At 46.3% G+C, this 15,149-nt stretch overlaps 1 protein-coding gene across 4 annotated transcripts in view; it reads right to left on the bottom strand.

Annotated features, from left to right (window-relative positions):
• plxna4 (plexin A4) overlaps positions 1 to 15,149 on the bottom strand; it is a 641,164-nt gene that overhangs the window by 106,343 nt on the left and 519,672 nt on the right. For all 4 annotated transcript variants that reach the window (XM_080207652.1, XM_080207655.1, XM_080207653.1 and 1 more), the window contains exons 14-17: positions 14,283 to 14,400; positions 11,076 to 11,212; positions 9,042 to 9,206; positions 5,952 to 6,045 (exon numbers count right to left, since the gene is read on the bottom strand). In XM_080207652.1, the coding sequence (XP_080063778.1) occupies positions 5,952 to 6,045; positions 9,042 to 9,206; positions 11,076 to 11,212; positions 14,283 to 14,400 (514 nt within the window). The remainder of the gene's footprint in view (positions 1 to 5,951; positions 6,046 to 9,041; positions 9,207 to 11,075; positions 11,213 to 14,282; positions 14,401 to 15,149) is intronic.

The raw sequence follows: 15,149 nt of genomic DNA, 5'->3' as shown, positions 1-15,149 counted from the left end.
CAGACAATTTAGCACCCAGAGGAAACCCACACAGACGTGGGGAGAATGTGCAAACTCCACACAGAGAGCTGGGGATTCACACTGGAGCCAGTCTCTCGCTACCTGACCTAAAGGCTGCTTGATTCTGACAGCTGGATAATGAGGAAACATTCTCATTTCCAGCACCAATATCTCACATCTGGACAATCACAAAAGAAAATTGCCACAAAAAATCCCTGATGATAAAAAGGCAGCATAAAGGGCCTTAGCCAATTTGGAGGGTTTTTTTAAAAATTAGAATTTTGTGGAGAATGATTTACACAAACAGTTTCAGTAAAAAAAGGCAGTCATTGATTTTACTTTCCCCCTTTTAGCGCGTCTTTTCATTTTCTCAGATAAAATGTTCTATACTTAATAGTAATCAATTTGTTCGTGGTTTTGATTCAGGGCCAATCACAGGACTCATCCTTGCTGCTGCAGGGAGTCCCGCGGGAGAAAACCAATAGGGGAGGGGCTGTGTCTCTCAATTGTGTCAAGTACAATACTGCTCTGTAATTTCACAGGCCATTTACAGCCAATTTGGAAAATTGTGTGAATGGTCACCTTCAGCCACTCGAGGCCTCTACAGCATTGTTTATAGCGATACATCTCTCTGCGTGCAGGGGGCTCTTGCTAATCCCCCCAGCAGGCTCCTTACGCAACAGCCCACCATGGAAGGAGGCCGTTCGGCCCAAACCGTCTGTGTTGTATTGTTGGAAGAGCTGTGGAGATGCCGGCGCTGGGCTGGGGTGAGTACAATAAGAAATCTCACAACACCAGGTTAAAGTCCAACAGGTTTATTTGGAATCACGAGCTTTCAGAGCGCTGCTCCTTCATCAAGTGAGTGGAGGTCTCTCTGTTCGTGTTAGTGTTGTGAGACTTCTTACTTTGGAAGATTTGACCAGTTGGTCCCTCACATAGCCCGCTCACCTCAACCCAGCTCTTTTCTTGGCAATAATTGGTTATTGCTGTCTGTGGACTCTTGCGATCAAATTCCTTACATTCAGACAGTGATAACATTTCAAAAAGTATCTCATTGTCTGCAAAGCACCTTGGGATGTCCCGTGGTTGTGTAAGGCACTGTATAAATGCAGGGATTTCTTCTTCTCTCCTGGTTGTTGCTGATCATGGGAGGATTCTGGGACCCGGCCTAAGAGCTACTCTTTACATGTGCAGAGGGACCTCGGGGTCCTTGTGCATGAGTCTCAAAAACCCAGCTTGCAGGTGCAGCAGGTGGTCAGGAAGGCGAATGGGATGCTGGCCTTCATAGTGAGGGGGATTGAATATAAAAGTAGGGAGGTCTTGCTGCAGCTGTATAGGGCATTGGTGAGGCCGCAGCTGGAGTACTGTGTGCAGTTTTGGGCGCCGCACTTACGCAAGGATATTTTGGCCTTGGAGGGAGTGCAGAGGAGGTTTACTAGGCTGATGCCGGAGTTGAGGGGGTTGAGCTATGAGGAGAGGCTGAATAAACTAGGCTTGTACTCGTTAGAGTTTAGAAGAATGAGGGGAGATCTCATTGAGACGTATAAGATGATGAATGGGATGGATAGGATAGAGGTGGAGAGACTCTTCCCGCTCAGAAAGGATAATAGGACTAGGGGGCACAGCCTCAAGATAAAGGGGGGGCGGTTTAGAACGGAGTTGAGGAGGAACTTCTTCACTCAAAGGGTGGTGAATCTCTGGAATTCTCTGCCCGTTGAAGTGGTGGAGGCTACCTCGCTAAATATTTTTAAGATGCGGGTTGATGGGTTTTTGATAAGAGAGGGGATTAAGGGTTATGGGGAGAGGGCGGGAATGTGGAACTGAGCCACGACAGATCAGCCATGATCTTATTGAATGGCGGGGCAGGCTCGAAGGGCTAGATGGCCTACACCTGCTCCTATTTCTTATGTTCTTATGTTCTTATTAATGACAGCAGGGATGGGCTATTTGGCCAATGACAGCATCACAGTTCAGCATATCTCACGTTGCTGGCAAGTGTCTTCTTTCCAGCACGGGCTCATCCAATGACACTTGGGAGTGGGAACTCTGATCGTTCCTTTCCTCTCCTCACTCAGTGTGGCCGAGGGGACACTGAGGAGGAGTGGTCATTGGCTCCATTATAATTGCCCACCCAGCATGGTTTCCATCAAGCAAGCCCCTGATTTTTTGTACTTTATTCTGACTGGCCAACAGTTCTAATAAACTGTCCAACCGAAAATTCTCCTCACCTTGTATTTTGTGTAACTTCAAACATATCATTGAATCACAGAATCTATACAATGCAGAAGCAGGCCATTTGGTCCATCAAGTCTGCACTAACTTTCCGAAAGAGCGTCTAGCCCAGGCCCTATCCCCATAACCTCACGTATTTACCCTGCTAATCTCCCTAACCTAATATCTTGGGACACTCAGGGGTAATTTTACCATGGTCAATCCACCTAACCTGCACATTTTTGGAGGTGAGAGGAAACTGGAACTGATCATAGAATGTTCATAAACTCATACATGTTTACCCTGCTAGTCCCCCTGAAACTAAGGGACAACTTAGCATGGCCAATCCAACGAAGCCCCACATCTTTGGACTGTGGGAGCAAACCAGAGCACCTGGAGGAAACCCACGCCGACATGAGGAGAATGTGCAATCTCTACACAAAAAGTCACCCAAGGTTGGAACTGAACTTGGGTCCCTGGTGCCGTGAGGCAGCAGTGCTAACTACTGTGCCACCACGATGCCCACATCGGCCAGAACTTTCTGTTCACACTGGCAGGATCTTCAGGTCCTGCTGATGGCGCATCCCTACCACGGATTTCATGGTGGTGAGGGACGGCATTTAATGGGAAACCCTATTGAAACGGTTGGGACATAGGGTTCCACCACCAACCATTGGCGAGTTTTCTCCTGCCACTGTGAAATACACAATGAGTTTTTCAGTAAGTTCCACCCATCATTTCAATGTCAGCACAACTCCAATAAAAATGGCCCATTGTAAGGCTTCTTGAATTGATGGTAGGAGCCCAAATGAGCCACCTCCAGAGACTCAATATTCCCTGCTAGATGAGATTAAAACCGACACATCTTGTAGATCTAGTCAGAATAACAAATTGCATCAATATAGAGCCTTTAATATGGTAAACAAAACTCATAAAGCACACAGGCATGCAAGCTCAACAACAAACTACATAATAAAGTATATAGAAGATATTTAGGGTGGCACGGTGACTCAATGGTTAGCACTGCTGCCTCACAGCGCCAGGGACCCAGATTCAATTCCGGTCTCGAGTCACTGTCTGTGTGAAGTTTGCACGTTCTCCCCACATCTGCGTGGGTTTCCCCCGATTGCTCCTGTTTCCTCCCACAGTCCAAAGATGTGTGGAATAGGTTGGCTGGCCATGCAAAATTGTCCCTTGCTGTCAGGGGGATTAGCCAGGTAAATACACGGGGTTACGGGGATAGGGCACAGGTCGGATTATTGTAGGTGCAGGCTTGATGGGCTGAATAGCCTCCTTCTGCACTGTAGGGATTCTATGATTCTGTATTGCAGAAAGCAAAAGTCATGGTGTAGATGATAACGTATTGACATAGATAGAAGATTGGCATAAATGGGTCTTTATCTGGTTGGCAGGATGTAATGAGTGGTGTGCCAAAGGGATCAGTGCTGAAGCCTCAATTTTTTACCATTTGTACAAATAACTTGAATAAAAGGATTGAAGGTAGGATTGCCAGTTTTGCTGATGAAACAAAGGCAGGTAGAAAGGTAAGATGTGAAAAGGACGTAAGGAGGCTACAAAGATTATGAAAACAAAATACTGCGGATGCTGGAAACCTGAAATAAAAATACCAAGTGCTGGATAAACTCAGCATCTGTGGAGAGAGAAACAGAGTTAATGTTTCCAGTCCATGTGGCCCTTGTACATCGAATCTCTCTCCGCAGATGCTGCCAGACCTGCTGAGTTTATCCAGCACTTTCTGTTTTTAATTACGAGAAGATATAGATAGGCCAAGTGAGTGGGCAAAGATCTGGCAAATGGAGTATAATGTGGGAAGATGTGAAATCGTCCATTTTGGCAGGAAGAATAAAAAAGAAGTTTACTAGCTAAATAGTGAGAAATTGCAGAACTCTGAGTTGCAGAGGGATCTGGTTATCCTAGTATATGAATCACAAAAGATTAGTATACAGGTATAGCAAAAAATTAGAAAAACTAATTGAATTTTATCATTTATTGTGAGGGGAACTGATCACAGAAATAGGGAGGTTATGCTTCAGTTATACAGGGAATTGGTAAGAGTACATCTGGAGTATTGAGCCCAGTATTGGTCACTTTATTTAAGGAAAGATGTAAATGTGTTAAAAGCAATTAACTAGACTAATAGCAGCCAGGGGTGGGTTGTCTTAAGAGGGAAGATTGGAGAGATTCAGTTTGTATCCAGCGGAGTTTAGAAGAATCAGAGGCAACTTGATTGAAACACCAAAGATCCTGAGGGGATCTTGACAGACAGGATGTGGAGAGGATGTTTCCACTTGTGGGAGAACCCAGAATTAAAGGTCAGTGTTTAAAAATAAGGGGTTGCCCATTTAAAATGGGGATGAGATGAAGTTTTTTCTCCCAGAGGGTCATGAGTCTTTGGAACTTTCTTCCGGAGAAGGTGGTGGAAGCAGAGTCTTTGAATATTTTTCAGCTGGTTATAGATAATTGGTAAACGGGGGGGCGGGTGGCGAAAGGGGCTAGGCGGGATGCAGATTTGAGGTTACCATCAGATCAGCCATAATCTTATTAAATGGTGAAGTAGGCTCGAGGGGCTGAATGGCCTACTCCTGTGCCTTGTTTATATGTTTGTATGCAATCCTCCCACTAAGAGAGATGGCGAGTGAATAAAGGATCTGCATCTGCCTCAGACAGAACCTGGAAGATTTGGCCAGTATATTATTTCTGGGATGAAGCAGATTTGTCGCTGAGTGGACTGTTGTGTGACTGTGTCTCTCACAAAGCATCGTTGGAGTAAAATGACAACAATTCTCAGAGAGGAGATTAGGCAGCTGCTTGAGAACGGGGAATGTGGAAAGAAGGAACTGGAGGGGTGGAATTAGATCAGATGGGTCATAGATCGAAATACTGGCCAGAGATGCTGGATTTGATGGTCTGAATCATTGAGCGAACACATGATGTTTCTATGAATAATTCACTGCTCGCTCCATAAAAAGCTGAACAATCCTCCATCTGTTACATTATTTCATTGGTACTCAGTCACAATTTGTCCCCTTTGGAACGCTTACCCATGAATTCTTTGTTCTTTACTAAACACAGCCTGAGGACTGGTAATAGAACTGGTTATCAAACTGTGTAGAAAACTAAATTCAGCGACTAAAAAGGTTTGCATTTATACTGCACCTTTTACAACATTAGGATGTTCAAAGTGTTTTACAGCCAGTGAAGCATGGCCACTGTCATGAAGCAGAGGAAAAACATCAGCCAATTTGCACACACCAAGATCCCACGGAGAGCAATGTGAGAATGACCAGGTAGTCTGGTTTATTTTTAAACCGTGATGGTGGGTTGACAGATAAGCATAAGCCAGGACACTAATGAGAACTTCCCTGCTCATCTTCATAGCAGTACCACAGGATCTTACATATTTACCCGGATTAACATTTCATCCAAAAGACAATGGCTGGTATTTTATGACCTCGCTCAGGCAGGGCTCATAAAATCCCGCCTGAGGCCAATGGAGAATTCCGTGCTCTAAGCCAACAGGCAAGGTGGGAAAATTCCAACCAATGTCATTGACAGTGCGGCACTCTCTCCGTCGATTCTGTGCTGATATTCACTGGAATAGGATGAGAACTCACAATGTTCTGACTCAGAGGTGAGAATGTAATGCACTAAGCCAAGGTTGACTCTTGGATTTGAGGACTGGATGCTAGGTAACTATTTGAGACAAGGTGGATACGTACATTGACTGTTTCCATTCCGTTGTGCTTAGCCCGGATTTTAGGATTCTGGATGATGTCCAGGTTTGTTCCCCATACCATAACGGGCGTATTCCCACTGAAAAAGGGAAAGGAAAGAAAAACTGCTTTAAATCTACCGTTAACACACAAACAGGCCAATTCTGTGTTCGTTCTCAGGACAGGTCCATCACTAGGAAATCCAGTATTTATTGCCCATGCCGAGATAGAATTCAGAAGTTGGTTTGGAGCAGCCTTCTGACATTGCTACAGTCCTTGTGACAGGGTGACCAACTCTTTCAGGACACATTGGCTGCGGCAACACGGATGGGCTGGGAGTTACTGGTGACCATGGGAACAGCATGGGGACAGGGCAGGGGGAAACTCACAAAATCAATAAAGAGTCAAAGGCAAGAGGAGATTTGGGGGCTCAATTGCTATCACAGGCTGTCCTGGAAACAATGGACAGAAGGCACCCTATCAAACAGTCAAAATGAGGATCAACCACTTAAAATGCAGGACAGTTAGTCACACCACTGAAATAGACTCCTACAGTGCAGAAGGAGGCCATTTGGCTATTTGTGTCTGCACTGACCACAATCCCACCCAGGCCCTATCCTCGCAATCCTACATATTTACCCTAGCTAGTCTCCCTGACGCTGAGGGACAATTTAGCACGGCCAATACACCTAACCCACACATCTTTGGACTGATGGGAGGAAACCGGAGCACCCGGAGCAAACCCACACAGACACGGGGAGAATGTGCAAACTCCACTCAGACACTGACCCAAGCCAGGAATTAAACCCGGGTCCCTGGTGCTGAGAGGTAGCAGTGCTGGCCACTGTGCCACCGTGCCATCCCTTCACTATGTGGCAAGGGTGCTTTGATCATATTGTTATGGAACGAGATCCATGACTTTGACCCAGTGCCAACAAATGAACATCTAAGTCAGAACACTGGATGGGAAATTGGAGGTGATGATGTTCCCACGTACCTTCTGCCCCTGTTCTTTCTGGTGGTGAAGGGTGCAGGCTTGGCAAGGTGCTGCCAAAGAAAGGATGGCATACATAGCCTGTGATTACTGCCATGTTGGGTTGGCATTCTGAATGAACTCTGCCACTCACAGCAACCGATTCAAAGGAACAGGGTCACAAAGTCAAAAGAGTCCAGACAGGCAATTTTTTCACTCACAGTGCAGTGAGTGTCTGGAACAAGCTGCCAGAAGCAATAGCAGAGGCAAGTACAATTTTGCCTTTGAAAAAGCATTTTGACAGTCACATGGATAAGATGGGTATTGAGGGGCATGGGCCAAATGGGGGCAATTGGGACTAGCTTAGCAGTAAAAACTGGGCGGCATGGACAAGTTGGACAACTCTATGATAGTTGGACTCTATCATAGAGGTTTACAGCATGCTTAGGTTGAAATCATAAATGTATATTGTGAACAACCGTAGTCTCAGCACCGAGCTTTGTGGAACATCTATCTTCCTCCAAGATGAAAAGTTGTAACATTTCTGACAGTGACCCAGTGTCCCCCCCACCCCACACTATAAGTAAAACATTAGCAAAGTGCACCTGGATAGACCCAAAATTACAAAAGTAGAAATGCTTTGGGAAAGTTCACATAACAATTGCTCAGTTGCTCCTATACCGTTGTGTTAAGACAGGTTTTAATCCATTTGTTTATGAACTTTGATGGTCAAAATTCATGCCCTCACGCAACTATTTTGCTCTCATATTGTGCTGTCAATATAGAAACACATCCAAAGAGCTGCCACAGGCAAAAGAAAGAAATACATAACCAAGCCAAAGAGGAGATGAGGAGGAGTAAATTAGAAACTCAGATGAAGTGGCAGATCAAGATGATGCTTTTCTATCGTAACATCAAATCTCGTAGACATGGAGGTAGACCCAGCGACAGTGGTGAACTTTTTCTCGACAGTTGCTACTTTAAGTCTCAAGCCACCATTCAGTGCCATCTGTTCACTGGGACAGTGATCATCCTGCATCCAATAGTACAAGCAAAGGCTTTCACATTAGGTGACAGCTCGTCATCTCCAGAGAGAGAACAACTTAAACAGAGAAACCTGAAGTAACAGTTGTCAAAATTTGGGAGAAATACCACAGGCATTTGAGTTTAATTAGGATGGGACTTCAGTTCGAGAAGGTAAAGGGCAAATACCACATGATTAGTTTAAGGGACGTGTGCAAAAGTGTCGGCAGTCTTGTGGCGCAGTGGGCAGCGCCCCTGCCTCAGCAGCCCTGGGTTCGAGCCCCATCCCCGAATTTGATGGCCAAGGGAGGTGCATTCATAACTCGATCACACAGGTGGGAGCATCAGCAAAACCCTTCCAATACACAATGGCAGGCGGTAAAGTAGGAGAGGCTCCTGGTCAGCCATGCTTGGCATGGAGTAGCACCCCTGAAGCAATAAGTGATAGACTAGTGACCTGTTCCAGGTAAAATTGGCTATGGAAACAGCTGAAAGTCTGCTTTGCGCGCCACTAGGTGTGGGAAGAGAAACAACAACAATGCAAATGTGTCAGGAGGTAAAAATCTGACATATTTCAACCGTGAGATGGGAGAAGAAGAAAGAGACAACAGCAGAAAAATGAGTAATAAGAAAATGGGGAGAGGCGGGGGGGGCAACAGTAAAATGAAGTAGGCTCTGGGAGAGGTGGGGAGAGAGATGTAACAAGGGAAAAATAAGAACAAAAGACAGATTGTGGAGGAGAATGGAGAGAATGGAAGCCTGGGAGTGAGTTAGCCTCAAGTAGAGAGCGGGGGGAAAGGGAGAAAGAGAGTGGGAGGAGGAATTAAGAGAATGTTGGGGGGGGGGGGAGAGGGATAAAGTGAGGGGGAACAAAGGGCCATCAAGATAAAGGTAGCGAGGCAAAAAGGGAGAGAAACAAAAGAAGCTCAGAATTATTTCTTGGTATATTTGCTTATCTTTCAATTAATTATTCTGACAAAGAAACAAAATATTAAACCATCAATTCTCTTCACAGCTGCTGACAGCTTCTGTTTCCATTTGCAGGTATTTTCTGGATAGGCTCACACTATAGGCTCACTGCACCGGTGGGCTTTATTTACCTGACTATGCTCCATTCTGGCTCAAGCTTGACGATGGTGGGATCATCCACATACACAAACCACAGTTCCTTCTCAATCCTCGCCTTGTCTACACCCACCATCACACTGATGTTACCCTTTTCTTGTGCTGAAGTGGAATTACAAATAATTCCCCCAGCAAACCTCCTGGCGGGCAGAGAAACAGGAAAATAATTAAACAACAATAATGACTTGCAATTATGTAGCACCTTTAACACAGTACAGTAACCCAAGGAGCATTTTTATCAAACAAAATTGAGCAAAATCGAACCACATAATTGGAGATTTTAGGAGAGGTAACCAAAAGCTTTGCCAAAGGTGTAGAGTTCAGGGAGCAACATAAAGGAGGACAGAGAGAGAGGGGCGGGCTGAGATGTTTAAGATGGGCATTCCAGTACTTCAGCCCTTGGCAGTTGAAGGTACGGACAGCCACCAGTGCTGGAGCAGTTGAAACCAGAAAGGGACACAAGGCCAGAACTGGAGGAACGTTGCGATCTGGGAGGATTGTAGCACTGGCAGAGGTTACAGAGATAGGGAGGGGTGTAGGAACTGGAGGAGGTTATAGAGATAGGGAGGGATGTAGGGGCTGGAGGAGGTTACAGAGATAGGGAGAGGTGTAGGGGCTGGAGGAGATTGTAGAGATAGGGAGGGATGTAGGGGCTGGAGGAGATTGTAGAGATAGGGAGGGATGTAGGGGCTGGAGGAGATTGTAGAGATAGGGAGGGATGTAGGGGCTGGAGGAGATTGTAGAGATAGGGAGGGATGTAGGGGCTGGAGGAGATTGTAGAGATAGGGAGGGATGTAGGGGCTGGAGGAGGTTATAGAGATAGGGAGGGATGTAGGGGCTGGAGGAGATTGTAGAGATAGGGAGGGATGTAGGGGCTGGAGGAGGTTATAGAGATAGGGAGGGATGTAGGGGCTGGAGGAGGTTATAGAGATAGGGAGGGGTGTAGGGGCTGGAGGAGGTTACAGAGATAGGGAGGGGTGTAGGGGCTGGAGGAGGTTATAGAGATAGGGAGGGGTGTAGGGGCTGGAGGAGGTTATAGAGATAGGGAGGGGTGTAGGGGCTGAAGGAGATTGTAGAGATAGGGAGGGATGTAGGGGCTGGAGGAGATTGTAGAGATAGGGAGGGATGTAGGGAGTGGAGGAGGTTACAGAGATAGGGAGGGGTGTAGGAACTGGAGGAGGTTATAAAGATAGGGAGGAGTGTAGGGGCTGGAGGAGGTTACAGAGATAGGGAGAGGTGTAGGGGCTGAAGGAGGTTATAGAGATAGGGAGGGATGTAGGGGCTGGAGGAGATTGTAGAGATAGGGAGGGACGTAGGGAGTGGAGGAGGTTACAGAGATAGGGAGAGGTGTAGGGGCTGGAGGAGGTTATAGAGATAGGGAGGGATGTAGGGGCTGGAGGAGATTGCAGAGATAGGGAGGGATGTAGGGGCTGGAGGAGGTTATAGAGATAGGGAGGGATGTAGGGGCTGGAGGAGATTGTAGAGATAGGGAGGGATGTAGGGGCTGGAGGAGATTGTAGAGATAGGGAGGGATGTAGGGGCTGGAGGAGGTTATAGAGATAGGGAGGGATGTAGGGGCTGGAGGAGATTGTAGAGATAGGGAGGGATGTAGGGGCTGGAGGAGATTGTAGAGATAGGGAGGAATGAGGCCATGGAGGGATTTGAAAACAAGGATGAGAAAATTCAATTTGAGATTAAAATTAGGTTGAAAGCCCTAATCACTACCCTTAACAACACAGTTAACCATCCTCTCACCACCTGAGGAACAGGTGTATTTTCCCATAATTCTCCACCGCAACATAAATTAGTTCAGAATGAGTCACTTAAAGATCAAAAACGTACATCACCAAAAGAGCCATTTCTAAGGATAATACACACACACACACACACACACACACACACACACACACACACACACACACACACACACACACACACACACACACACTTCAACTTAACAGCAATTCTTTCGGACTGACTAATTCTTGTGTTTCACAGCCAGCCCCTACCTGTCAAACACACAAGGCTGTTCTCCAAACATAACGGAGACATTGCTTCCAGCATCGAGGTTTCTGCCCCGAATGGTGACCATTGTTCCCCCTGAGACCGGGCCTTTGTTCGGTGTCAGGTCTGTGAGAGTTGGGAGCTGAAATGAATTAAAATCAGAATTAACTACAATCCACAATCTGATGCAAAAACACACGCATGAGCTGAGATACCGGAAGATAAATGTTGCTTCAAACACAAAATGTAATGGGCTGGGTGAGTGAGAGAGAAAGGAAGAGTTGAAAAGGACCTGGGTAGCCCCTTGTTCATTCCTATTCTCATCATTTTAGTTTTAATTTTATTTTAGTCAAGGGCAGCACAGTGGCCCAGTGGTTAGCATTGCTGCCTCACAGCACCAGGTTCAATTCCAGCCTCGGGTCACTGTCTGTGTGGGGTTTGCACATTCTCCCCATGTCTGCACGGGTTTCCTCCGGATGCTCTGATTTCCTCCCACACTCCAGTGATGTGCGGGTTAGGTGGATTGGCCATGCTAAATTGTCCCTTAGTGTCAGGAGGACTAGCAGGGTAAATACATGGGGTTACAGGGATAGGGTCTGGGTGGGACAATTGTCGGGGCCAGCTCGATGGGCTGAATGGCCTTTTTCTGCACTGTAGGGATTCTATGATAATAGATTTTGCCAAATTTCAAAAGAGGGACAGCCTTTCATATTCACCAGCAAAGCTCCATTAAACCATACTGATAAAATCTGGGGCTGGACTGACTGCAGCCCCATCAGGACAGGAAACATGGTGGTAGGCCCACCTCATCCGGGAGATGCCTTGCTTCAGTCTCACAGCAACGGGAAAATCTGCTGCCATTAAGCTGGAGGTTTGAATGAGCCCATGGGGTAAACTCCCACCGGTGACGGGTTGTCAATTAGGCTCACTATTGAGTGAATCTTAGAACCCTACAGTGCAGAAGGAGGCCATTTGGCCCATTGAGTCTGCACCGATCACAATTCCATCCAGGCCCTATCCCCATGCATTTAACCTAGATCGTTCCCTTGACACTAAGGGGCAATTTAGCACGGCCGATCCATCTAATCTGTACATCTTTGGAGTGTGGGAGGAAACTGGAGCACCTGGAGGAAACCCACGCAGACACGGGGAGAACGTGCAAACTCCACATAGAAAGTGACCCAAGCCAAGAATCGAACCCGGGTCCTTGGTGCTGTGAGGCAGCAGCGCTAACCACTGTGTCACTGTACCCACGGCACCAATTATACCCCTGAGCCCACTGGAATTTAGTGGAGGCTCCGAGGTCACATGCGAGTGACATGCCTTTCCAACTGGTGGGCTAAACCTTGAAAATTACATGAACTTTCTGCCTTGGTTTCCAAGGCAGCACTTCATGCATCCTTCTGGTGGGTACCACTTAATCATCACTGTGATAGAATTATCATAGCTGCAACTTGTTCCATTAGAACCTGACAAACTAAAGGGTAGATTTTTCAGGTTTATCAATCCCCTTGTTAATGACTGAGTTATGAATGTATACAATTACAGAGGATCAGTTCAATCAGTTCAATTGTGGAATTTCCATCCAGCACTTTCTTCAAGGCACATCTGAAAGGTTCCTTTACACTTGATTTTAGTTCATTGTTAACCCATGCAGGGTAAAACATGTTTGGCCCTGGTTCCCATAACAGCTCATCTCTGGGGAGCTAAATGGATTACACTCAAGTCTCCCAAAGGGTAAGAGGGCCAATATTCCCCCTTGTTTCGCCAACAGCCGGGTCAAGGACCTGGAAGTAGAATCCACTTGTTCCCAAGGCCACCGGATATACTGCACTCGGCGAGACCAACCAGAGGCCAACAGAGCCAAAACTAGAAAGTAATAAAGCTCATTAAAAAAAAATCTCTGGCTGTATCTCGGGAATACCGAGCTCTTGTGCAATGCCTGCAGGAAGAGATAAAGAAAAGGTTGGCATTGATTGAGCCTCTTCCACAACCTCAGAACATCCCAAAGCAATTTACAATCCTTGAAGTCCTTCTGAAGTGTGGTCACCACTGAAGGAAACATGGCAGTCACATTATATACAGGTCCCATAAACAGCAATGCCACAATGACCAGATAATAGACCAGCTTCTTTGACCTCCACTCAGCGTGTATCTTGGTGGTGAGAAGTTACGCACCGTTCGCTGTTGGCAAGTCCTTTGGTCCCACTGTTATCAACGGGAATTCCCACTGAAGTTACCCCATACCACCGGGAAACCCACGACAGAGAATCAGGATCAGAGAATGCAGCCTGAGTGATCAGCTGGAGAATTCCCCTAAATGTTTTTAATGATGTTAATTGAGGCATAAATCTTGGGGCAGACATTCAGAGAAAACTCTTCTGTTCTGCAAAATCATGTCATGGAATCTTACACAACAATCTGGAGGTCAGGCAGAGCCTCAGTTTAAAGTCTCATTTGAATGATGTACCCCCGACAGTGCAACACTCCCTCAGCAATGCACAGGAGTGGTTGACCTTGATTTTGTACGTGAAGACTTTTGGGTGGAACTTGAACCCAAAACTTTCTGACTCAAGAGGTGAGAGTGCTGCCTGTTGAGCCACAGCTGACACCCAGCTGATTTCCTAGAATCATAGAATCCCTACAGTGCAGAACGAGGCCATTCAGCCCATTGAGTCTGTACCGACAACAATCCACTCGGGCACTATCCCCATAACCTCACATATTCACCCCACTAATCCCTCTAACCTACGCATCCCGGGACACGAAGGGGCAATTTAGCCCCTTAGGTTAATGCACGTAACCCGCACATCTTTGGACTGTGAGAGAAAACTGGAGCATCCGGAGGAAACCCATACTGACACGGGGAGAATGTGCAAACCCCGTACAGGCAGTGACCCAAGCCAGGAATCAAACCCGGGTCCCTGGCGCTATGAGGCAGCAGTGTTAACCACTGTGCCACAATGCCACCCAAAAGAGATATGGTGTAAAGCACCCAGTGTAAAAAGACATCTTGATTCATCAATTTGCCCCTGTCCTAGGAACTGAAATGAAGTTAGACAATGAGAAGATCATGAACCCGACACGGGGTCCCCATGGGATTTAGGTTTCATGGCCAAGTGCTTGCATCTGCAACCAGTTAGACCATGTAACACGTTCAGTGCAGAAGCATAGCTGGAGGACATGCCACATTGATTTGCAAACTCACTCACCACAAAGCTGTAGAGTTGTGTTGACTTTGCCATGAACTCCTGCTTACATTCTTCCACACAGACCTCCACAAAGCCGGCGAACTGACTGCGAGGGGCCACCCCCATCTCACACGTGATCCTTTGAGGAAATAAAGGCTGAGTTAATGTTGCCCATTCCATCACTGGCATCACCAGTGCATCAATGTGCTGACCAGTACTCAAAGGCCACACTGGTAATAATTGGAGGAACAGAAATGATCATGAGTTTGGCAAATAAAGACTGGGGATTATTATTTCGTGAAAGATCATCAACCTGAAATATTATCTCTCCTTCTCTCTCCAACAGGGGCTGCCTGACCTGCCAGGCATTTCTGGAATATTCTGAAACAAAAAAACAGGAAATGCTGGAAAATCTCAGCAGGTTTGACAGCATGTGTGGGGAGAGAATAGAGGGAATGTTTCGAATCTGGATGAGCCTTCGTCAGCGCTAAGGGCAATCTAAGGGCTCTTAGCTCTGACAAAGGCTCAGCCAGACTCGTAACACTGACTCTATTCTCTCCCCACAGACCTGCTGAGATTTTCCAGCATTTTCTGTTTTTTGCTTCAGATTCCAGTGTCTGCTGTATTTCTGCTTTTATCTAACATGTTCTGTTTGTATTTCAGGCTTCTGGGATAATTCATTGACATTTCTGTTTAACATACTGGCAAATACATTGGCCTTAAAGCTTTTCTCTCAAGGACTTATCCCAAAGTGGTACCAAGGGTGCCTTACAGTGGAGGTTAATTGCAATAGCTCCTTAGGTGACATGGTAGGAAAATGCTTCTGTTTATCTTGGGTCCTTAGTCTTTTAAATCATTAAGACAGATCAGGTTCAACACCCATCAGCT

Source organism: Carcharhinus amblyrhynchos, chromosome 19, assembly GCF_965287045.1.
Source record: "Carcharhinus amblyrhynchos chromosome 19, sCarAmb.v2.hapA, whole genome shotgun sequence".
In the NCBI taxonomy this organism is placed as follows: Eukaryota; Metazoa; Chordata; class Chondrichthyes; order Carcharhiniformes; family Carcharhinidae; genus Carcharhinus; species Carcharhinus amblyrhynchos.
The sequence above is the reverse complement of the archived record's forward strand: the minus strand, read 5'-3'. Positions and strand labels throughout refer to the sequence as shown.